Below are 26167 nucleotides of genomic sequence, written 5' to 3' on the forward strand. Positions count from 1 at the left end.
TTGTTACTTCCAGACTGGACTATTGTAATTCCTTATTAATGGGGTGTCCCAATAACTCATTAAAGAGCCTCCAGTTAATCCAAAATGCTGCAGCCAGAGTTCTGACTGGAATTAGCAAGAGAGATCATATTTCTCCTACGTTAGCTTCTCTCCAAAAATAAAATTAGAGTCAGCTTTTAAAGTTTTATAATTCATCCACGTCTGGAGAGCTCAAGTCTCACTTAGGAGAGCTGAGTTTGAATCACACCTAAAAAACTATTTATAGTATATTAAATATTTAAGTCAGTGTATATATATTATAAATATCATTGTGCCAGTATGTGTTGGAATATTTCGACATACTTTATACATGTATACATGTATTTGACATTTTAAACTGAAAATTCAAGGTTAATGGGTTTAATGGCTTGATTTTTTTTTTACTGTCATGACTGTTGGCCATCAGCTCTCCAAACAATATGTTAAGATAGTTTTGTGTTAGCAAAATCACCTTTAAATATTTTTCCAGAAACAATTATTTTGAAAGCTGCACGGAACCAGCTGTAGAAGAAGGCATAGATGAACGGATTGAGCATTGAATTTAACAGAGCGAACCAGTTGAGAGTTTCATACACTGCTGCTGGAACGGAGACATTATTCAAAAGCTGAAAGCTAAAACAGAGGAAGAAAGGAGTCCAGCACATGAGAAAAACCCCTAAAACAGTAGCCAGAGTTTTTGTGGCCTTTCTTTCCATCCTACTGACAGTTGCTCCAGACTTTGTGCTCTGACAGGTTATGTTGCGGATGCTGCGTGCCTGTCTCTGTGCCACAAGGAAAATCTTCAGGTAGATACAGAGCATTATAATCACCGGTAGGTAAAAAGAGAAAATAGGTCCCAAAATATTTGCAAGTAAAACATCTCTTAAACATGCTGCTTCACACTTTTCATAATGTAATCTTGCAACTAAAAAGCCCACAGCAACAAGCACAGAAACAGTCCAGCTCACCAGTATCATGATCACAACAACATGAAAATTCATCTTAGTCCTGTATGTGAGAGGGTGACACACTGCGTAATATCTATCAATGGAAATACAACACAAATTCAAAATGGAAGCCGTGCTTAGTGTTACATCAAAGCTGCTTCGCGCTTTGCAAAATGAATTTTCACGATACAGACATGAGCTCACAGTGAATCTGGTGCTAAAAGGAAACACCAGGATGCCGACCAGCAGGTCAGCCACAGCCAGAGAGAGGATGAGAGAGTTTGTAGGAGTGTGGAGCTGTTTAAAGTAAATGATGGAGATTATAATGAAAAGGTTTCCACATACGATTACCACAGACAGAGAGCCAAGACAAATATACAACAAAACACATATTGTGGACGGAGTGTTTATCAGGACATAAGAGACCTTATCTAACTCATAACAGGGAGGTATGTGATCAGCAGCAGTGCGGTTGACAGGGACTTGTGGTGCCATCCTTCTGGGTTCCTGTAAATATTTTGTTTCTATTAATAATCCACAATTTCTGCCAAAATATCATTTTAAATTCATTCAGCAATCGCATTTCTCTATAAGAAAAGAAAGTATTTCAGGTTATTATGTCATACCTTTTAAAAGTCCAAGCTTCGTTACAATCAGTGTTATTCAAGATTCAAGATTCAAAAAACTTTATTAATCCCAGAGGGAAATTGTTTTGCCTCATTACCATTGTTCTCAAAACAGACAGAAAGAAAAGGAACCACAACCAGGAAAGATCCAACACCAACATAAATACACAAACATAAATACACAATAACATCAATACCGAAAAACTCAATATATATACAGAATATGAAAAATAGAAAATAGATAAATGAAATTGGGTCACAAGTATATGACAGTTTCACTTCCCCAACCCCTTACAGAGGGGGGAGGAATTGTACAGATTGATGGCCACAGGTAGAAAGGATCTCCTGTGGCGCTCTGTGGAGCATTTAATGTTAATAAGTCTTTGGCTGAACGTGCTCCTCTGTCCAACCAACACACTGTGCAGTGGGTGGGAGGGGTTGTCCAAGATTGAGAGGAGTTTGGACAGCATCCTCCTCTCAGCCACAACATGTAGAGGGTCCAGCTCCACCCCCAGAACAGAGCCAGCCCTCCTAATCAGCTTGTTTAGTCTGTTAGTGTCTGCCACCTTCATGTTGCTGCCCCAGCAGACCACAGCATAGAAGATGACACTGGCCACCACAGACTCATAAAACATCCGCAGCATGGTGCTGCAGATGTTGAAGGACCTGAGTCTCCTCAGGAAGTACATCCGGCTCTGAGCCTTTCTGTACAATGCTGATGAGTTTTTGGTCCAGTCCAGTTTGTTGTCCAAGTACACTCCCAGGTATTTGTACTCAGATACAGCCTCCACCTCCTCCCCCTGTATAGAGAGAGGGATGACAGGACTCCCAGATTTCCTGAAGTCCATCACCAGCTCCTTTGTTTTATTGATGTTCAGTTGCAGATGGTTGAGTCCACACCAGTCAACAAAACTGTCCACCACTCCACGGTACTCCGTGACATCTCCACCCTTAATACATCCTACAACTGCAGAGTCATCAGAGAACTTCTGAAGATGACAGGACTCTGAGTTGTACCTGAAGTCTGAGGTGTACAGGGTGAAGAGGAATGGAGACAGAACTGTCCCCTGTGGAGCACCTGTGCTACAGACCACAGTGTCAGACACACAGTTCTGCAGGCGGACGTACTGTGGGCGGTTAGTGAGGTAGTCCATGATCCAGGAAATCAGGGGAGTGTTGACCTGCATGTTTTTTAATTTCTCTCCCAGCAGTGCAGGTTGGATGGTGTTGAATGCACTGGAGAAATAAAAAAACATGATCCTCACTAAGCCCCCAGGCTTGTCCAGGTGGGTGTAGGTGCGATGGAGAAGGTGTATGATGGAAATGATAGTTCTTCCTAACAGCACCACTGTATACAGTCTCCATATATAAATCCCAGCTTCATTACCATAATGAATACATTACATTATTGTTGAATCAGATGTGGGACTTCTCTCTGACATCAGGTGCAGGTTGCATTTGAGAACTCATTCTATTAACCACAGACTTTTCTGTAGTTTTCCATTAAAATAAATGTAGATCAACAATGTTATGTACAACGGAGTCTAGTGTCAAACAACTGCCTGGTGCTTTTAATTTTATTGTTACGGTAATCAGTTGTCACATGTGACTTGTGTTCTTTACAAGTGTCTTAAACTTCTTTATCTTAACTTTATAGGCAACTTTTCAACATTTTTTCTAATCCTAACAGTGTTTTTTTGGTGCATAATCCCAAGCCATATTTGCTCCATTTAGGTCTTAAACCATTCAAAGAGCTTTGTTTTTTTAATGTTTTTTACTATTGAGGGTCAAAATAATTGTTACACCAGCCATGTCATTTCAAATAGATATGAGTGGCCACAGCTTTGTAATAACATACACTTATATTTAATACCATTCAACAACAAAGAGAAAACACATTAATGATGTTTGTAAGTTAATGTTACAATTCCTCCCTTCGCCCCTATATGGACTTCATGTTCCTCCACTCCATGGCTTGTTAAGCATGGATTTGTTTTACCTGTTTGTCCCTGTCCCTTCATAAGCTCCCCTTAGTTTTCCACTCATTACTGGTTTGCTGAATTTCTTCATAACAGTATAACAGGATATGTCAGTATATGTTGTATAACAGGACATCATTCAGCTCTGTGATGGTACTTGTGGCATCAGATGGACCAATACATGAACCATAGGTACCTAATTGATTTTAGATCAGGCAAACATGAGTTCCAGTCAGTTGAATTATTACATTGGTAGTTCTGGAACTGCCCACCTACTTCGGTCACACAAAAGTAGTGTGACCTTCTTCTGCACTAAGAGGAAACCAGGGCCCAAAACACTAGTGTAAATTCTGACAATTGTTTTGATGTTTCAGTCCCTCTACCTCACAAAACTCGAGGTACCATTGGGTATGGCTTGTACATTAAGCGGTGGTGTCCAACATGTGACCCACTGTTCAACAGATTAGAAAAAAATGTGTTGTGCACTGTCAAACAAAATTGTCACATTATCTAAAGAACTTTTTTACTTTTAAGTATAGGACAGAATACCATTTTCATAGCTGCACAGGAAATATGAAGCTAACTTCAATTTTTATTTTTGTAATTATAAATCAATTCAGTGTCTAAAATGTATTGTGTAAGATTTAGAGGGCTTTCTTAGCAGACATGGTACATAATATTCACATTATGTTGTCATTATGTGTGTAAATGTAATGAGCAGAAAGAGCAGTGCAATGTTTTGTTTGCAATGAAAGGAACCTACTACCTATGTAGATATAGTAAAGGCTTATACTATATCTACATAGGAAGTAGGTTCCTTTCATTGGAGGGTGTCATGTTTCCACAGTAGCACAGAATAGACCAAACCAAAGGCTACTTTACACACTACATCTTTAAAGAAGCTTTGATATATCAGTGTGTTACAGGTTGTAAAAACTAACAACATTATGATTATTCTGTTGAATAAAAATTACTTGGTGAATTACTTAGTGTAACATCTAAATTTTTTGCACACATTCAAAAAACTGGCTAAATGGAAAAGCAAATAATATTTGCTAGTTTCAGTTTATGAGAGTAACATTTCACAAAGTATTGTATAAGATAATAGAATAACTTATATTTTTTGGTTCTCAGTTAGGAGATAATTTTACACAGCATACTACTATTACAGACATTTAAAAAAACATAATGTGACATGATAGTAATGACATGTATAACCCAATATATGTAACCTCACTACACTGCACTGCATCTGGTGTGTATCAATTAAGACAATGCAAAATGATCAGACTGTCACAACCAGAATTTTCAGAAAGCTGGATACCCGAGCTTCACTGTTTAAATTAAACTGACATGAATCCATACATTTTACTGTATCTGTTTATTTGAATATAAATGGAATAACAATTCTAAGTGAATCTTAAATTAACAACCATGTTTATTGATATGTTGTTAGTTTAGCAAATCACAGTTTTGAGTTAGTAAAATCACCCTGAAATATTTTTCCAGAAATTATCATTCTGACAGATGATCTAAACCAACTGTAAAAGAAACCATAAATAAATGGATTGAGTGTTGAATTTCACAGTACAAACCAATTCAGTGTTTCTATCACTGGAACTGGCACTGAAATGAAGAAGGAAAGAAAGGTGACACTAAAGAAGAAAGGAAACCAGCACACTAAAAACACTCCCATCACAGTAGCCAGAGTTTTTGTGGCCTTTCTCTCCATCTTACTGACAGTTGCTCCAGACTTTGTGCTCTGACATGTTGTGCTCTGGATGCTGCGAGCCTGTCTCTGTGCAGCAAGGAAAATCTTCAGGTAGATACAGAGCATTATGACCACTGGGAGATAAAATACAAGAATAAACCCTATGGTGTTTGCAAATATAATGTTAAGTGAACATGTTTTACATTTTCCTTGGTCTAATTCTGCAAAAGTGAAGCTATTTCCAGTTATGACAGATACAGTCCAGCTGATCAGGATCATGACCACAACAGCAGAATGATTTATCTTAATTCTGTAAGTCAGAGGCTGACACACTGCGTAATACCTGTCAATAGAAATACAACATAAGTTCAGAATAGAGCATGTGCAAAGTGTTATATCTATACTGTCCCGCACTTGGAAAAGACATTTTCCCTAAAAAGACATGAGCTGATAGGGAACGCCATGCTGGAAGGAAAGACTAAAACCCCGACCAGCAGGTCAGCCACAGCCAGAGACAGGATGAGAGAGTTTGTAGGAGTGTGGAGTTGTTTGAAATAAATGATGGAGATTATTACCAGAAGATTTCCAAAGACCGTAACAACAGACAATGAGCCAAGAAATACATAAAACAAAACACATACTGCAGAAGGGGTACTTATCAGTATGTAAGAAACATTGTCTATTTTATAGCAGGGATGCATGTCATAAACAATGGAACCAGTAGACTGTGTTTCCATGCTCCTACAGGTTATAATTATTAGATTAGCGTTTATAATCAATAGTGCTGACAAATGTAAAAAAACATGCATTTAACTCAATAGCAATGTACAAAACAAACAGCATGATGTTTCTTAAAAAAAAAAAAAAATTCCATTTCATTTGAAGAATATCATTAATAGTACACTGTCCCCTCAAGATAAATGATGCAACAACACTGCTCATTAGTTTCTGTTGGTGTAACACTGCTGGTGTTGATTATTATGAGTTGTTATCTCATTAACATAATGATGACGATTTCAGTTGTCCAATCAGACTTTTATTACATTACTATACATCCTTTCCAAATATGAGTTTGTGCAAGATTACATGATAAATGTGTGGAATCAGGTCATGTTTTCTAGAGATGTACTTTATGTACAGTATTTACACCATGAATGGACCTTTGAATGGAGCTTTTCAGTACCAGGATTTTACCTCCACATATAGAATATTTTGTTATATTATTTTACTGAGTTAAAGTTTTAAATCCCTGGAAACCCTGATATTCATATTAAAAGGATTAATGAGCTTATCTCTCTGTGTAACTGAACTTTCAATTAAGATGCTAACTCAACTAGATGATACAACCTGATATAACTGAATATAGTGCTTAACATGGGTGTAGAAAACATATTGTGGACATATTTAGCCTTTAAAAATAATGCTTAAGACAGGCTTCAGTCTTGGTCAAACTCTGAAACACATTTTAGCCTCTTAATATGTCAACTAAAGAAGATTTAAGCACTGCATTGTTTGACTTCGCTGAAATTTAACATCACAGTGAACCTGTAGTCTCTTACAGGTTGACCTGACTTGGAATACATACACTTAGTTCCTAACTTAAAATAATGTGTCCATTATTAAGGATTACTTTTCTTTTTTAGTGGCAAATTCTAAAATAGTTAATGAGATCTGTGTTTTTGCTATTTGGTAATGTTTTACAAACACAGCTTTCATTCTGTTCCTGTCGTCAGTGAATTATGTGAGATTTATTTTAATTACATTAATGATACAAAGGGGAAGCTTCCACTGTTGTGAAGGTTGTGGTTCAGGAGCATAATTAATTTACAATGAAGTCCTTCATCTCTTGCAGCCACTCTTAAGGTATTAATGTTAAAAGTGAATTGAGTCTTTGCTGAGTGACATTTGTGTAAAACAAACCTTCTTGTCAGAGTCAAACGTCAGGAGCCCTGTCTAAGATGGTTGGAGTGGTAGTATCTGTAATTAATCTATAAAAACTTCTATTGACACATTCACCCCTAGATATCAAATGATTTCTTTAATATGCACTTTTGTATTCACCACCTGTATGGTACTGATTAGTACAGTAATGTACATACATCACTGTGTGTCTGTGTGTGTATGCATGTGCCATACATGGATCTTATCAGTTCAGCATTGCAAAAGTTAAATCAGAGTTTTGAGTTAGTAAAATCACCTTGAATTATTTTCCCAGAGATAATCATTCTGAAAGCTGATCTGAACCAGCTGTAGAAAAGAGCATAAATAAAAGGATTGAGCGTTGAATTGGACAGTGCAAGCCAGTTAAGTAATTCAATGAAAGGAAGTGGCAAATAAACCTGACTAAAAGAAAGAGTAGTGGTACAAAGAAAAAAAGGCAGCCAACACATCAAAAAAATCCCCATCACAGTAGCCAGTGTTTTGGTGGCTTTTCTCTCCATCTTACTGACAGTTGCTCCTATCTTTGTGCTCTGGATGCTGCGTGCTTGTCTCTGTGCCACGAGGAAAATCTTCAAGTACACACAGAGCATTAAAAGGACTGGGAGGTAAAAAGAGAAAATGAGTCCCATGATGTTTAACAGTACAGCATCAATGAAACAGCTGTTGGCACATTTTTCATGGTTTAGTCCTAAAATCATGAAGCTAAGTCCAATTATGACAGCAATACCCCAGCTCACCACAATCATCATCACAACAACATGATTATTTATCTTAGTTTTATATGTCAGCGGCTGACACACTGCGTAATATCTGTCAATAGAAATACAGCACAAGTTTAGTATAGAAGAGGTGCAAAGTGTTACATCAAAAGTTCCACGTACTCTGCAAAATACATGTTTGTAGTAGAGACAGAAGGTGATAGAGAATTCCATGGTTAGAGGAAAAACTAAAACACCAACAAGCAGGTCAGCCACAGAAAGAGAGAGAACAAGGTAGTTTGTGGGAGTGTGCAGCTGTTTGAAGTAAACGATGGAGATTATTACAAGAAGGTTTCCACATACAGTTACAACAGATAATGAATCCAGGAAAATATGAAACAATACACATAATGTGGAAGGGTTACTTGACAGAACGTAAGAGACATCTGTTTTGTAGCAGGGATGTATGTCAGTGAGGATACTAGACCCATTAATGCCGATAGCCATTTCAACGCAATAGTCTGTTCCTGCAAATCATTAAAACATGTAATGTAGGAATAAATCATTTTACATTAGTATGCATGCACAATACAAAATAGTTTTGTCTGATCTAATCACACCTGCCCTACCTTGTCGACAGTCCACACATCAGCACTGATGGTTGTCCCTGGCTACACTGCAGGACTTGATCTTTATTACTGTTTGTCTCATTACTGTGGTTAGTAGAAAGGTGTCTTGTCCAATCACATGTATGAAATTTTAAATGCATTTGATTGGACAAGGGTAAAAGTGTATAATGTGTGTGTGTGTGTGTGTGTGTGTGTGTGTGTGTATGTGTGTGTGTGTGTGTCTGTGTTTATGTTCCGGATGATTTATTTTATAGCAGACCTGCAGAACAGTATATACAATCACAAACTTTCCCCCTGGTCCATTTAGATTTAAATGAAAATGTAAATACTGTTGGGAACCAATATTTTGCCCAATTGTTGATTGATCTCAGTAAGTTCATAGTAACAGTGATCTTCAAATTAATTGTGATCTCTCCGACAGCAGTATGTTCCACAACAAAGAAGTCATTTAGCAGACGCTTTTATCCAAAGCAATTTACAAGTAGGGTACAAGGGTAGACAGGGTAAGAGTGAGGAGGTCTTGCCTAAGGACCCCTACTGGAGGTAGGCCACAGCTGGGACTTCCAGTCTCCCACATGGGAGGTGGTGATGTTAGCACTACACTAACCAGCCGCCCAAAAGGTCATGATCTCTCGTGTTTTTATTAAATATATTTATTAAGCATAAAGTGATAATGGAAAAGGAGTGTTTTAAATTACAAATAATAATAACCAAAGAAGCATTTCTTCTCTGTAACTGTGGATTAGGCCAAAAAAACATCCTGGAGGAATTTCAATGTTACCATAAATAATGTGTGTTCTCTCCAAAAATAAAATTAGAGTCAGCTTTTAAAGTTTTATAATTCATCCACGTCTGGGGAGCTCACGTCTCACTTAGGAGAGCTGAGTTTGAATCACACCTAAAAAACTATTTATAGTATATTAAATATTTAAGTCAGTGTATATATATTGTAAATATCATTGTGCCAGTATGTGTTGGAATATTTCGACATACTTTATACATGTATACATGTATTTGACATTTTAAACTGACAATTCAAGGTTAATGGGTTTAATGGCTTGATTTTTTTTTTACTGTCATGACTGTTGGCCATCAGCTCTCCAAACAATATGTTAAGATAGTTTTGTGTTAGCAAAATCACCTTTAAATATTTTTCCAGAAACAATTATTTTGAAAGCTGCACGGAACCAGCTGTAGAAGAAGGCATAGATGAACGGATTGAGCATTGAATTTAACAGAGCGAACCAGTTGAGAGTTTCATACACTGCTGCTGGAATGGAGACATTATTCAAAAGCTGAAAGCTAAAACAGAGGAAGATAGGAGTCCAGCACATGAGAAAAACCCCTAAAACAGTAGCCAGAGTTTTTGTGGCCTTTCTTTCCATCCTACTGACAGTTGCTCCAGACTTTGTGCTCTGACAGGTTATGTTGCGGATGCTGCGTGCCTGTCTCTGTGCCACAAGGAAAATTTTCAGGTAGATACAGAGCATTATAATCACTGGTAGGTAAAAAGAGAAAATAGGTCCCAAAATATTTGCAAGTAAAACATCTCTTAAACATGCTGCTTCACACTTTTCATAATGTAATCCTGCAACTAAAAAGCCCACAGCAACAAGCACAGAAACAGTCCAGCTCACCAGTATCATGATCACAACAACATGAAAATTCATCTTAGTCCTGTATGTGAGAGGGTGACACACTGCGTAATATCTATCAATGGAAATACAACACAAATTCAAAATTGAAGCCGTGCTTAGTGTTACATCAAAGCTGCTTCGCGCTTTGCAAAATGAATTTTCACGATACAGACAAGAGCTCACAGTGAATCTGGTGCTGAAAGGAAACACCAGGATGCCGACCAGCAGGTCAGCCACAGCCAGAGAGAGGATGAGAGAGTTTGTAGGAGTGTGGAGCTGTTTAAAGTAAATGATGGAGATTATAATGAAAAGGTTTCCACATACGATTACCACAGACAGAGAGCCAAGACAAATATACAACAAAACACATATTGTGGACGGAGTGTTTATCAGGACATAAGAGACCTTATCTAACTCATAACAGGGAGGTATGTGATCAGCAGCAGTGCGGTTGACAGGAACTTGTGGTGCCATCCTTCTGGGTTCCTGCAAATCATTTGTTTCTATTAACATATTCTTGTAAATGCTTTCAACAATGCATGAACTCAGTGCAATCGCATTTCTCTATAAGAATAGAAAGTATTTCAATTATTTCATACCTTTTAAAAGTCCACGTTTGGTTACAAATCAGTGTTCTTCCTAACAGCACCACTGTGTACAGTCTCCATATATAAATCCCAGCTTCATTACCATAATGAATACATTACATTATTGTCGAATCAGATGTGGGACTTCTCATCTCTCTGACATCAGAAGCAGGTTGCATTTGAGAAATCATTCTATTAACCACAGACTTTTCTGTAGTTTTCCATTAAACTAAATATAGATTAGCAATGTTATGTATAACGGAGTCTAGTGTCAAACAACTGTCTGTTGCTTTTACTGTTACAATTATCAGTCACGTGACAAGTTTACTGTAAACATAACTTCTTTAACTTAACTTTATATTCAGCTATTCATCTTTTTTTCCTAATTCTACCAGTGTTTTTTTGGTGCATAAACCCAAGCCATATGTGCTCCGTTTGGATCTAAAGCCATTTAAAGGACTTTGTCCTGTAGCATTTTTTACTGTTGAGGGTCAGAATAATAGTTACACCAGTTGCCATTTGGATATGGATATGAGTGGTACCAACTTTGTAATAACCTAGACTTATATTTGATACTATTTCAATGCAAAAAGAAAACACGGTCATGATGTTTACAGGAACTTTGACTTATTGTGATAAGTTAAGGGATTCAAAGATATAGATAAAAGTAGCAGGAAATTAGAACATATTAAGACAAGAAGAAGAATAGCTCAATCAGATTATGTCTGATATCAGATTAACTACAACTTAAACTAGATTTAGGTTAATGAAATTGACAAGAGTGGGTAATCTTGGACTATTCCACAGCCTATTTCAGGTCCGGTAGGGTTAATGAGGTATAGCCTCATCCATTAGGAAAATGCAAATGAGTGGAACAAATGACCTAAGGTCTGGTTGACTGAACACACCTGATGCAGGTAATCAACAGTGGACAAGGCAGGGAGAGCTGGAAAACAAGCAGGACAGTGCTTGAGGACCAAGCTTGGGAACCACTGCCTTTGTGCATTAGAGTTTGTGAAATAACAATCATCAGTGAAAACCAAAATAAATTAAACCCAAAAAATGTAAATCAAAGTGAGAAACACTCAGAAGTGTTTATGGGCCACATATTCTGGCATGCATGGCAACGTGTTGGCATGCTCCTGATGAGTCACGAGTCAGGACCTGTTTAACAGAATAACATCCAGTTCCCTAAGAGTATGTGGTTGTACTTGGGGGCATCGGATGGACCACTACATGCCCCATAGGTACCTAATTGAGATTAGATCAGACAAACATTAGGACCAGTCATTGGCATTAATGGCTTGGTCATCCGGGAACTGCCTACCTACTTTGACTACATGAGCTCATGTCATTCTGCAATAAGAGGAAACCAGAACCCACTATACTAGTGTATATTCTGACAGTTGTTGAGAGTGTTGAGGATCCAATCCTTGTACCTCACAACACTCAAGTTACCATCGGCGATGGCATGAATCTCTTCAAGCACTGTGTATGAATAAAATAGACTAGAATAGAAAAGAATAGAATGGTCTTTATTGCCATTGTAAGAGGTACAACAAAATTTTAGAAAGTGCTCTCCAGTCAGTGCTAAAAACAAGCAATGTGCTAGGTCATAAAAGACAGAATCATTAAAAATATATATAAGAATAAATATATCTAAAAAAGAAGCATCATCTTCTCACAAACGTGTACAGTAGGTAATGGACATACATTATTTAGGCGATGGATATGCATTATCTTAGCAGCATTCAGAGTTGTTATTGCAGTGGGATAAAAACTGTGCTTCGTCCATTTGTCCTTGCATTATGCGACCTGTAACGCCTGCCTGAAGGCAGTAGTTCAAACAAGGAATGACCAGGGTGTGAGGTGTCTCTTCTAATGTTCTGTGCTTTTTTGAGAAAACAGGAGCTGTATAGCAGCAGTGACGGGCTTTTCAAAGCACTTCATTACCACTGAGATGAGTGCCACTGGTCTGTAGTAGTTGAGGCTGGAGCTGTGGGATTTCTTGGGCAGGGGGACTATGGTGGAGGACTTAAGGAAGGGAGGGACAGTGGACTTTGGCAAGGATTGGTTGAAGATCTTCGTGAAGATTCCAGGCAGCTAGTCTGCATAATCCTTCAGTACACGTCCTGGGATGCCATCAGGACCAGCTGCCTTAATTAGATTGACAGCCCGCAGCGTATGCCTCACCTCATGTTCCTGGAGAGTGAGGCTTATGCTGCTGTGGGCTGTGTGGTGTAGCTGTGCCACCTCTTGTGAACTAAGTTCAAAACGAGCAAAGAGGATATTCAGCTCCTCTGCTAGTTTGATTTCACCGTCAGCAGCTCAGAGTTTGGTCCTGTAGTTGGTGAGGTTCTGGATGCCCTGCCACACCTGCTGACTGTTGTTACTGTCTAGGTCAGGGGTGGCCAACCCTGGTCTAGTTGGTTCTCAATCCTCCTACTATAATCCACTTTGCCCTATCTGATACCCCTCTTCAAGTCAGCTCAGGTTGATGTGCAATGCTGTATATACCTGTCTAGACCAACTTTGAATTGGAGCAAAGACAGTTTTAGCATGATAGGAAAGGAGGCTTGTGCTCACAGTTATTCTTGAGGACTGTAGATGTAGTGGCGATTATGCGAAGTACACATATGACAATTCAACACGAAGCTAACTTTTACATTGTCTAGCTTGTATGTCACAATATAAAACACTACATAAATTGGCATGACATTTTTTTTTTAATCAGTCATATTAGTCATAGAATTTTATTATTCATTCACTTCTGGAGAGCTCAAGTCTCACTTAGGGCAGCTGAGTTTAAATTAAACCTAAAAAAAACTATTCATAGTATATGAAATATTTAACTCAGTGAATATATATTATAAATATCATTGTGCCAGTATGTGTTGGAATAATTCGACATATTTTATACATGCACTTTATACATGTATACATGTGTTTTGACATTTTAAACTGACAATTCAAGGTTAATGGGTTTAATGGCTTGATTTTTATAATGCTCTCATGACTGTTGGCCATCAGCTCCAAACAATATATTAGGACAGTTTTGTGTTAGCAAAATCACCTTGAAATATTTTTCCAGAAACAATTATTTTGAATGCTGCTCGGAACCAGCTGTAGAAGAAGGCATAGATGAACGGATTGAGCATTGAATTTGACAGTGCGAACCAGTTAAGAGTTTCATACACTGCTGCTGGAATGGAGACATTATTCAAAAGCTGAAAGCTAAAACAGAGGAAGATAGGAGTCCAGCACATGAGAAAACCCCCTAAAACAGTAGCCAGAGTTTTTGTGGCCTTTCTCTCCATCCTACTGACAGTTGCTCCAGACTTTGTGCTCTGACAGGTTATGTTGCGGATGCTGCGTGCCTGTCTCTGTGCTACAAGGAAAATCTTCAGGTAGATACAGAGCATTATGATCACTGGTAGGTAAAAAGAGAAAATAGGTACCAAAATATTTGCAAGTAAAACATCTCTTAAACATGCTCCTTCACACTTTTCATAATGTAATCTTGCAACTAAAAAGCCTACAGCAACAAGCACAGAAACAGTCCAGCTCACCAGTATCATGATCACAACAACATGAAAATTCATCTTAGTCCTGTATGTGAGAGGGTGACACACTGCGTAATATCTATCAATGGAAATACAACACAAATTCAAAATGGAAGCCGTGCTTAGTGTTACATCAAAGCTGCTTCGCGCTTTGCAAAATGAATTTTCACGATACAGACATGAGCTCACAGTGAATCTGGTGCTGAAAGGAAACAAGAGGACACCGACCAGCAGGTCAGCCACAGCCAAAGAGAGGATGAGAGAGTTTGTAGGAGTGTGAAGCTGTTTAAAGTAAATGATGGAGATTATAATGAAAAGGTTTCCACATACGATTACCACAGACAGAGAGCCAAGACAAATATACAACAAAACACATATTGTGGACGGAGTATTTATCAGGACATAAGAGACCTTATCTAACTCATAACAAGGAGGTATGTTATCAGCAGCAGTGCGGTTGACGGGGACTTGTGGTGCCATCCTTCTGGGTTCCTGCAAATATTTTGTTTCTATTAATAATCCACAATTCTGCAAAATGCCAAAATATCATTTTAAATTCATTCAGCAATCGCATTTCTCTATAAGAAAAGAAAGTATTTCAGGTTATTATGTCATACCTTTTAAAAGTCCAAGCTTGGTTACAAATCAGTGTTAATGGTAGTTCTTCCTAACAGCACCACTGTATACAACACTGTATACTGTCTCCATATATAAATCCCAGCTTCATTACCATAATTAATACATTACATTATTGTTGAATCAGATGTGGGACTTCTCTCTGACATCAGGTGCAGGTTGCATTTGAGAAATCATTCTATTAACCACAGACTTTTCTGTAGTTTTCCATTAAAAGAAATGTGGATTAGCAATGTTATATATACCGGGGTCTAGTGTCAAACAACTGCCTGGTGCTTTTAATTTTATTGTTACAGTAATCAGTTGTCACATGTGACTTGTGTTCTTTACAAGTGTCTTAAACTTCTTTATCTTAACTTTATAGGCAACTTTTCAACATTTTTTCTAATCCTAACAGTGTTTTTTTGGTGCATAATCCCAAGCCATATTTTCTCCATTTAGGTCTTAAACCATTCAAAGAGCTTTGTTTTTTTTATGTTTTTTACTATTGAGGGTCAAAATAATTGTTACACCAGCCATGTCATTTCAAATAGATATGAGTGGCCACAGCTTTGTAATAACATACACTTATATTTAATACCATTCAACAACAAAGAGAAAACACATTAATGACGTTTGTAAGTTAATGTTACAATTCCTCCCTTCGCCCCTATATGGACTTCATGTTCCTCCACTCCATGGCTTGTTAAGCATGGATTTGTTTTACCTGTTTGTCCCTGTCCCTTCATAAGCTCCCCTTAGTTTTCCACTCATTACTGGTTTGCTGAATTTCTTCATAACAGTATAACAGGATATGTCAGTATATGTTGTACAACAGGACATCATTCAGCTCTGTGATGGTACTTGTGGCATCAGATGGACCAATACATGCACCATAGGTACCTAATTGATTTTAGATCAGGAAAACATGAGTTCCAGTCAGTTGAATTATTACATTGGTAGTTCTGGAACTGCCCTACCTACTTCGGTCACACAAAAGTAGTGTGACCTTCTTCTGCACTAAGAGGAAGCCAGGGCCCAAAACACTAGTGTAAATTCTGACAATTGTTTTGAGGTTTCAGTCCCTCTACCTCACAAAACTCAAGGTACCATTGGTAATGGCTTGTGCATTAAGCGGTGGTGTCCACCATGTGACCCACTAAATAACAGGGCTTTCCATAAACATGGGTTTTTCGCACTTTGGGTGTCAGATTCAAGATTCAAGATTCAAAAAACTTTATTGATCCCAGAGGGAATTTGTTTTGCCTCATTACCATTGTTCTCAAAACAGACAGAAAGAAAGGAACCACAACCAGGAAAGATCCAACACCAACATAAATACACAAAAATAAATACACAATAACATCAATACCGGAAACACTCAATATATATATACAGAATACGTAAATAGATAAATTAAATTGGGTCAGTATATTCACAGCAAGTTTATGACAGTTTCACCTCCCCCACCCCTTACAGAGGGGGGAGGAATTGTACAGATTGATTGCCACAGGTAGAAAGGATCTCCTGTGGCGCTCAGCAACCTCAGCTCCCTTTGTGCTTTTGAATATGTTCCAAGTACTTAATGTAACCAAATCCACAATGTTTCCCTAAAGCTTCAAATGTCCTTTTGGTCTGAATCCATCCTTTAACATAGCACTTTCCTTTTATAATGCAATTTCTTTTTCAGCAGGGATTAGTAACGGTAACAGCCATTTTGGGTATGTGTTAGATTAGAAAAAAATGTGTTGTGCACTGTCAAACAAATTTGTCACATTATCTTAAGATCTTTTTTGCTTTTAAGTAAAGCACAGAATACCATTTCCATGGCTGCACAGGAAATATGAAACTAACTGAGTACTTTTTATATTTTATTTTTGTTATCATGAATTAATTCAGTGTCTAAAATTAATTATGTAAGATTTAGAGGGCTTTATTAGCAGACATGGTATATAATATTCACATTATGTTGTCATTATGTGTGTATATGTAATGAGCAGAAAACAAGAATCAGTACAATGTTTTGTTTGGAATAAGCCTTTACTATGCAGTATCTACATAGGAAGTAGGTTCCTTTCATTGGAGGGTGTCATGTTTCCACAGTAGCACAGAATAGACCAAACCAAAGGCTACTTTACGCACTACATCTTTAAAGAAGCTTTGATATATCAGTGTGTTACAGGTTGAAAAAACTAACAACATTATGATTATTCTGTTGAATAAAAATTACTTAGTGTAACATCTAAATTTTTTGCACACATTCAAAAAACTGGCTAAATGGAAAAGCAAATAATATTTGCTAGTTTCAGTTTATGAGAGTTACAGTTCACAAAGTATTGTATAAGATAATAGAATAACTTATATTTTTTGGTTGTCAGTTAGGAGATAATTTTACACAGCATATTACTATTACAGACATTTAAAAAAACATAATGTGACATGATAGTAATGACATGTATAACCCCTATATATGTAACCTCACTACACTGCACCATCTCGTCGGTATCAATTCACACAACGCAAAATGAGCAGACTGTCACAACCAGCATTTTTAGAAAGCTGGATACCTGAGCTTCACTGTTTAAATTAAACTGACATGAATCCATACATTTTACTGTATCTGTTTATTTCAATTTAAAGGGAATAACAGTTCTAAGTGAATCTCTGAATTAAATTAACAACCATGTTTATTGATGTGTTGTTAGTTCAGCAAATCACAGTTTTGAGTTAGTAAAATCACCCTGAAATATTTTTCCAGAAATTATCATTCTGACAGATGATCTAAACCAACTGTAAAAGAAAGCATAAATAAATGGATTGAGTGTTGAATTTGACAGTACAAACCAATTCAGCGTTTCAGTCACTGGAACTGGCACTGAAATGAAGTAGGAAAGAAAGGTGAAACAAAAGAAGAAAGGAAACCAGCACACTAAAAACACTCCCATCACAGTAGCCAGAGTTTTTGTGGCTTTTCTCTCCATCTTAGTGACAGTTGCTCCAGACTTTGTGCTCTGACAGGTTGTGCTCTGGATGCTGCGAGCCTGTCTCTGTGCAGCAAGGAAAATCTTCAGGTAGATACAGAGCATTATGATCACTGGGAGATAAAATGCAAAAATAAACCATATGATGTTTGCAAATACAACATTAAGTGAACATGTTTCACATGTTCCTTGGTCTAATTCTGCAAAAGTAAATCTATTTCCAGTTATGACAGATACAGTCCAGCTGACCAGGATCATGACCACAACAGCAGAATGATTTATCTTAATTCTGTAAGTCAGAGGCTGACACACTGCGTAATACCTGTCAATAGAAATACAACATAAGTTCAGAATAGAGCAGGTGCAAAGTGTTATATCTATGCTGTCCCGCACTTTGCAGAATACATTTTCCTTAAAAAGACATGAGCTGAGAGAGAACGTCATAGTTAAAGGAAAGACTAAAACCCCGACCAGCAGGTCAGCCACAGCCAGAGAAAGGATGAGAGAGTTTGTAGGAGTGTGGAGTTGTTTGAAATAAATGATGGAGATTATTACCAGAAGATTTCCACAGACTGTAACAACAGACAATGAGCCAAGAAATACATAAAACAAAACACATACTGCAGAAGGGGTACTTATCAGTATGTAAGAAACATTGTATATCTTATAGCAGGGATGCATGTCATAAACAATGGAACCATTAGACTGTGTTTCCATGCTCCTACTGGTTATAATGATTAGATTAGTGTTTATAATCAATAGTGCTGACACAGTGCTAAACAAAATTAATTTAACTCAGTAGCACTGTACAAAACAAACAACATGACGTTTCTTAAAATAAGTGATGACTTTAATTTCATTTGAAGAATATGAATAATACGCTGCCCCTCAAGATACATCATCGACACTGCTCATCAGTGTCTGTTGCTTTAACTGCTGGTGTTAATCATTATGAGTTGTTGTCTCATTAACATAATGATGATGATTTCAGTTGTCCAGTCAGATTTGGGAAACTTCATTTGTGTGTGTGTGTGTGTGTGTGTGTGTGTGTGTGTGTGTGTGTGTGTGTGTGTGTGTGTGTGTGTGTGTGTGTGTGTGTGTGTGCGTGCAGAGTCCATTACTAGAAATTCTTTCCAAATATTTTGTGTATTTTTGAGTTTGTGCAAGATTACATGATGGATGTGTGGAATCAGGTCTTTGTTCCACATGTTGATATAATGTTTTCCAGAGATTTACTTTATGTACAGTACTTACACTATGAATGGACCTAGCTGATTTAGCAGCAAGTTAAGTTCTGCTGTGTGTTTTTCACGTGTTGTGGAACAATAGGGTGTCATTTTAATTTGTCCATTTTTCAGTATCATTACTTATCTTCACATGTAGAATATTTTGTTATATTATTTTATAGAGTTAAAGTTTTAAATCCCTTGAAACCCTGTAATTCACACAAAATGACTCATGAGCTTATCTCTCTGTTTAACTGAACTTTCAATTAAGGTGCTAACTCAACTAGGGGATACAACATGTGAGATATAACTGAATATAGTGCTCAACAGGGGTGTAGAACACATTATGGACATGTTCAGCCTTTAAAAATTAAGCTTAAGGATGGGCTTCCGTCTTTGTCAAACGTTGACACACATTGTAGCTTCTTTATCTGTCAATTAAAACATTTAAGCACTGCATGGTTTGACTCTGCTGAAATGTAACATCACAGTGAACCTGTACTCTCTTCCAGTACTGTGCCAGGCTTGGAATATTACACTTATTTCCCAACCGTTATTGAAGACTACTGTTTGTGTTGTCTATGTGGCAAATTCTAAAACTGTAAATGAGATCGTTTTTTTGGTATTTTGCAAATCAGACAGTTTTTTTCTGCTTTATAAACACAGGTTTAAGTCTGGGCCATAAAAAGGGGAAGGTTCCAGCACTGTTGCAAAGGTTGTGGTTCAGGAGCATAATAAAATTAAAATGAAGTCCTTCATCTCTTGCAGCCAATCTTAAAGAATTGCTGCTAAAAGTGTATTGAGTCTTTCCTGAGTCACGTTTGTGTAAAACAAACATCCTTGTCAGAGTTCATAGTACTGTCATGACTGTTATCTGTATCTTCTAACCTTTAAAATTGAATTTTCATGCAAAATGCTATCTGTAATGAATCTATAAATACTTCTATTGACACATTCACATCTAGATATCAAATGACTTTTTTAATATACATTTTTGTACCCATCATCTGTATGGTACTGATTCATACATGTCTTTTCAGTAAAATCAGAACAGTTTTGACTTTGTAAATGTTTTAATTATTAAATGATTTATCCCAGAGATGATCATTGTGAAAGCTGATTTGAACCAGCTGTAGAAACAATTGAACAAATCTATTAAAATATAGAGTAATTGTGGAAAAGGAGAATTTTATTAAACAAATTTTAATATTAATCAAAAAAGCATTTCCTTTCTGTAGCTGTGGATTAAATCAGAACAACATCCTGGAGGAATCTCAACACTGCCATAAATAATGTGTGTTTTCTTCCAAAAATAATATTAGTGCACTTAAGTTTACCAAGACCACATTGACACTAAACTGTGCTACTGGGATAAAACAAACAACAACAAAAACTAAACTGAGGTTGAATTATTTGCATTAATATGTAGAATACCAGGAAACCGCATAGTTTACCATTGCTCTTGCAATAATTAAAAAAGAAAAATTCTGCTTTTGTTCTATTCAGTCATCACTGACCACAGACTAGTTTTGCATTTGTGTAAAATAACCAATGATGAGATATTTCGCAGTAACCATCCATCATTTGGTAAAGCTTTTAGAAAGATAATTTTTTATTATTCATTTAAATCAAACCTATAAAGCTATTCATAGTATATTAAATATTTAACTCAGTACATATAAATATTATAAATATCATTGTGCCAGTATGTGTTGGAATAATCTCACATAGGATACACATGCACATCCACGTATACATGTGTTTTGACATTTTAAACTGACAATTCAAGGTTAATGGGTGTATTGGCTTGATTTTGTCCTGACTGTTGTCCATCAGCTCTCTAAACAATGTGTTAGGACAGTTTTGAGTTAGAAAAATCACCTTTAAATATTTTTCCAGAAACAATTATTTTGAAAGCTGCACGGAACCAGCTGTAGAAGAAGGCATAGATGAACGGATTGAGCATTGAATTTGACAGAGCGAACCAGTTGAGAGTTTCATACACTGCTGCTGGAACGGAGACATTATTCAAAAGCTGAAAGCTAAAACAGAGGAAGAAAGGAGTCCAGCACATGAGAAAAACCCCTAAAACAGTAGCCAGAGTTTTTGTGGCCTTTCTTTCCATCTTACTGACAGTTGCTCCTGACTTTGTGCTCTGACAGGTTATGTTGCGGATGCTGCGTGCCTGTCTCTGTGCCACAAGGAAAATCTTCAGGTAGATACAGAGCATTATGATCACTGGTAGGTAAAAAGAGAAAATAGGTCCCAAAATATTTGCAAGTAAAACATCTTTTAAACATGCTGCTTCACACTTTTCATAATGTAATCCTGCAACTAAAAAGCCTACAGCAACAAGCACAGAAACAGTCCAGCTCACCAGTATCATGATCACAACAACATGAAAATTCATCTTAGTCCTGTATGTGAGAGGGTGACACACTGCGTAATATCTATCAATGGAAATACAACACAAATTCAAAATGGAAGCCGTGCTTAGTGTTACATCAAAGCTGCTTCGCGCTTTGCAAAATGAATTTTCGTAATACAGACATGAGCTCACAGTGAATCTGGTGCTAAAAGGAAACACCAGGACACCGACCAGCAGGTCAGCCACAGCCAGAGAGAGGATGAGAGAGTTTGTAGGAGTGTGGAGCTGTTTAAAGTAAATGATGGAGATTATAATAAAAAGGTTTCCACATACGATTACCACAGACAGAGAGCCAAGACAAATATACAACAAAACACATATTGTGGACGGAGTGTTTATCAGGACATAAGAGACCTTATCTAACTCATAACAGGGAGGTATGTGATCAGCAGCAGTGCGGTTGACAGGGACTTGTGGTGCCATCCTTCTGGGTTCCTGTAAATCGTTTTTTTCTATTAATAATCCACAATTCTGCAAAATGCAGAATTAAATTCATTCAGCAATGCATGAACTCAGTGCAATCACATTTACTGTAAGAAAAGAAAATATTTCAGTTATTATATCATACCTTTTAAAAATCCAAACTTGGTTACAATCAGTGTTTATGGTAGTTCTTCCTAACAGCACCACTGTGTACAGTCTTCATATATAAATCCCGGCCTCATTACCATAATGAATACATTATATTACTGTCCAATCAGATGTGGGACTTCTCATCTCTCTGACATCAGGTGCAGGTTGCATTTGAGAAATCATTCTATTAACCACAGACTTTTTCTGTAGATTTCCATTAAAAGAAATGTGGATTAGCAATGTTATATATACCGGGGTCTAGTGTCAAACAACTGCCTGGTGCTTTTTATTTTATTGTTACGGTAATCAGTTGTCACATGTGACTTGTGTTCTTTACAAGTGTCTTGTAAAGAACATAAACTTTATAGGCAACTTTTCAACATTATTTCTAATCCTAACAGTGTTTTTTTAATGTTACTCCTACTATTACTGTTATCAGTCACATGACAAGTGTGTTGTAAATAACACAACTTCTTTAATTTAACTTTATATTATTTAAAGTGCTAAAGTGCTTCTATTTTATTTTTTACTGTTGAGGGTCAAAAAAACTCGTGATAAAGGTAGCAGCGAGTTGGAACATATTAAGACAAGAAAAATAATATCTCAATGAGATTATAACTAATATGAGATTAACTGCAAATTAAACTTTAGGTTTACAAGAATGTGTAATCTGGACCTATTCCAGGACCTATTCCAGGTATGCAATTTGAGAGAGGACTAGTGGGGTCAATGAGGTACAACCTCAGCCCTAAGAAAAATGCAACATATAAGCTGAGGTCTGGAGCGATGGCGTCATCATTTACTGCTGCACAGTTGAACGTTCTTATGCTCATTTAAAGTCTACATTTGACTCACACATGTTCAAACAATGCTGTTAGAGTTTCAGTGTGTAAAGTTTATTGGGCAACGTTGGTGTGTTGAGTGTGGTGACAAATATACAGTCATAGATTGCGAGAATCTACTCAAGTGAGACATACTGGTAGGTACAGTACACAGTCTTTTAGAATATACCCACACTATATTTCAAAAAGAACCATGTGAGGCACTCTGAAATTAAATTTCAACAGTTCTTAGTATATGTTTGTGTTTATACCAAGGATTACTCAAAATTTCCTTTTTTTTTTTAGGTAGGGACTATGTACACATAGTTGATGAACATAATGTGATATGTTATGTATTCTTGGGGCATTGTTAGGACATAATAAGACACATCTAAAACTACCTGTGTGTTTTAAACAGCATTTTAAATAATGCTAATTTATCACTCACTTCTTATAATGGCTTTAAGTAACAAAGAGCAGTAATAATAACTGTTTGTCCTTGAGAAACCCCCAGACTGAAACTTGTTAAGTGCAACATTATTACGATATTTTAAGTTTCATTCGGGAACAAAAGATTAAAATGTCTAAAAAGTGCCATATATAAAAAAAATGTGTTCCTTCATGGTAAAAAAGTAGATGCTTTGAGAATTGGTAGAACATTAAAACAGCTTTGTGTTAGAAAAATCTTCTTGAAATATTTTTCCAGAAATTATCATCCGGAACGCTGTCCTGAACCAGCTGTAAAACAAAGCGTAAATAAATGGATTGAACATAGAATTTGAGAGCGTGAGCCAATTGAGGGATTCAATCACATAAATTGGCACGCCGCCAAAACTAACAAGCTGAAATGTATAACAAAGAAAGAAAGGCGCCCAGGAGATGAGAAACACTCCCATAACAATAGCCAGAGTTTTTGTTGCCTTTCTCTCCATCTTATTGACAGTTGCTCCAGACTTTGTGCTCTGAAAGGTTGTGCTCTGGATGCTGCGTGCCTGTCTCTGTGCAACAATTAAAATGTTAAGGTAGATACAGAGCATTATGACGAGTGGAAGGTAAAATGAAAAAAGAGGTCCTATTATTTTACCCATGAGAAAAAGGACTGCACTTGTTTCATAGTAGAGTTGTGCAACTGAAAAAGCAACTGCAAACACTGCAGAAAAGCCCCAGCTCATCAGGATCATGACTGCTGCGACATGATCATTTATTTTAGTTCTGTATGTCAGAGGCTGACACACTGCGTAATATCTGTCAACAGAAATACAACACAAGTTCATAATGGAACACGTGCTCAGTAACATATCGAAGGTGCCACGTATTTTGCAAAACACATTTTCATCATACCAACAAAAGGTTACAGTGAACGCCATGTTGAATGGAAAAACTAGAACCCCAACAAGCAGGTCAGTCACAGCCAGAGAGAGAACGAGGTAGTTTGTGGGAGTGTGGAGCTGTTTAAAATAAATGATGGCAATTATAACTAAAAGGTTTCCACATATAGTTACAACAGATAAAGAAAAAAGGAATACGTACAATGAAACACATATAATAGACGGAGTACTTGTCAGAGCATAGGAGACCTTATTTATTTCATAGCAGGGATGTATGTCAGCAGTAGTGTTGAAAGTGTCTTCTGGAGCCATTGGTTTAAGTTCCTACAGTACTTTGCTTTATCATTTGGGGTTAGGACAAATATTGATACAGTTAAAACATTTTAGCAGTTAAGAATGTAATGACCAGCCTCTGTGTATTTTTCCATGCATACCTGTTAACCTCTTAGAATAGTTAGCAGCAGCTGCAGATGTGTTTTCTGGTGTAGATTTCCTTTTAACTTTGTGAATCTCATTATGCTGATGCAGTCTTCAGTTGGCCAATCAGATATGACAAGCTGATTTTAGTGTGTGTGTGTGTGTGTGTGTGTGTGTGTGTGTCTGTGTGTATGTGTGTGTGTGTGTGTGTGTGTGTGTGTGTGTGTGTGTGTGTGTGTGTGTGTGTGTGTGTGTTTATTGTGCAAGACTCTGCTATCTTTTCCATGACAGCAACATGCTTGTATTTTACTCTTAACACTCAATTTATCTATCACATTTTGATCATTACTTGTAAAATCAGCATACATGAGCAGTCTCCATCCACTTATTTTCTATAATTTTACCCAAAGTTAACATCAGATCAACATACTAGAAGCAACTAATCTAAGAAATCAATCATCAGTCCACTGCGCACTAAACCCTGACTGCTTTTTTAAATGCCTGTGGCTTTAAAATAAGTTCTGCTTGCAGTAGATGGTATGAGAAAGTACAGTTTAACACAGACTTGTCAAAAATAGCAGAAAAAAATCTAATGCTGACTTTATTTACTCATTGTATACAATGTGTATGGAGGCTAAAGAAAGACACAATAAAATAAATGAATACATTTTTACATTTGTTACCATCATTTATTTATTTACACAATAATGGCTTTCTGCATTTATCTATTTTATTTTACTTTATTTATTTTCGTGGAAATGTGAAAAAAATAAGGTGGAAAAAAAAGGAATGCAGAAATTAATAAAAATGGAAATATTTAAAAGTATGAATGAATGTAAAAGTTATTTATTCTTATTTGACAACTTAACATATTTTTAGTTATGGAACGTATTTCCTCGTGTTCCCTTCACGGATATGTCTATAGAAAAATTGAAAAGCTTTTAATGAAACAAAGAGGCTTGACTTATCAAAGTTTTCAGTTCCATTTGTTTGCATAAAATTAAATCTCACAGACAAAAACACACCAGTTTGATTGCACATGTACCTTTATCAAACTGTGAGTGTATTTCCTATGAGCCTTCTATCAAACAGTTATGTGTATGTTTGTGTCATATGTGTTTTAGTAGTTTGAATTTACAGGTTACACTCTGATACATTTTAAGAACAAAACAAACTAAAAACCAAATAATTTAGGTCTATATTCTAACAGTGCTGCCCAAACAGGACAGGGTATGCAGCAGGGGTGGCCAGACCTAGTCCCCAAGAGCCACAGCACTGCTTGTTTTCCAACTATCTCTGCACTTCTTGCTTCTGATTGGCTGAACACACCTGATCCAGGTAATCAGTAGAGGGTAGGGCAGAGATGGTTGGAAAACAAGCAGGGCTGTGGCTCTTGAGGACTAGACTTGGCCACCCTTGGTGTACAGGAACTATCCTTCTTA

The 26167-nt window shown here is 36.9% G+C and overlaps 7 protein-coding genes and 1 pseudogene across 7 annotated transcripts; all 8 read right to left on the reverse strand.

The window, feature by feature from the left end:
- Positions 1-461: 461 nt before the first annotated feature.
- Positions 462-1460, reverse strand: LOC113149592 (trace amine-associated receptor 1-like). The gene has a single exon (XM_026341798.1). The coding sequence runs from the start codon at positions 1458-1460 to the stop codon at positions 462-464; it is 999 nt and encodes a 332-aa protein (XP_026197583.1).
- A 3575-nt stretch (positions 1461-5035) lies between these two features.
- On the reverse strand, positions 5036-6018 carry LOC113149593 (annotated as a pseudogene).
- A 1434-nt stretch (positions 6019-7452) lies between these two features.
- On the reverse strand, positions 7453-8852 carry LOC113149595 (trace amine-associated receptor 1-like). The gene is made up of 2 exons (XM_026341803.1): positions 8837-8852; positions 7453-8447 (listed from the first exon to the last, which is right to left on the reverse strand). Exons 1-2 carry the CDS (start codon positions 8850-8852, stop codon positions 7453-7455), a joined length of 1011 nt encoding a protein of 336 aa, XP_026197588.1.
- Positions 8853-9661: 809 nt separating this feature from the next.
- LOC113149596 (trace amine-associated receptor 1-like) lies at positions 9662-10660 on the reverse strand. The gene has a single exon (XM_026341804.1). The coding sequence runs from the start codon at positions 10658-10660 to the stop codon at positions 9662-9664; it is 999 nt and encodes a 332-aa protein (XP_026197589.1).
- A 3157-nt stretch (positions 10661-13817) lies between these two features.
- On the reverse strand, positions 13818-14816 carry LOC113149597 (trace amine-associated receptor 1-like). The gene has a single exon (XM_026341805.1). It carries the CDS (start codon positions 14814-14816, stop codon positions 13818-13820), a length of 999 nt encoding a protein of 332 aa, XP_026197590.1.
- A 2849-nt stretch (positions 14817-17665) lies between these two features.
- Positions 17666-18649, reverse strand: LOC113149543 (trace amine-associated receptor 1-like). The gene has a single exon (XM_026341741.1). It carries the CDS (start codon positions 18647-18649, stop codon positions 17666-17668), a length of 984 nt encoding a protein of 327 aa, XP_026197526.1.
- Positions 18650-21010: 2361 nt separating this feature from the next.
- On the reverse strand, positions 21011-22009 carry LOC113149598 (trace amine-associated receptor 1-like). The gene has a single exon (XM_026341806.1). The coding sequence runs from the start codon at positions 22007-22009 to the stop codon at positions 21011-21013; it is 999 nt and encodes a 332-aa protein (XP_026197591.1).
- Positions 22010-23639: 1630 nt separating this feature from the next.
- On the reverse strand, positions 23640-24620 carry LOC113149713 (trace amine-associated receptor 1-like). Its single transcript, XM_026341954.1, has one exon. It carries the CDS (start codon positions 24618-24620, stop codon positions 23640-23642), a length of 981 nt encoding a protein of 326 aa, XP_026197739.1.
- Positions 24621-26167: the final 1547 nt, after the last annotated feature.

This window comes from Anabas testudineus, chromosome 24 (assembly GCF_900324465.2).
Source record: "Anabas testudineus chromosome 24, fAnaTes1.2, whole genome shotgun sequence".
Taxonomy (NCBI): Eukaryota; Metazoa; Chordata; class Actinopteri; order Anabantiformes; family Anabantidae; genus Anabas; species Anabas testudineus.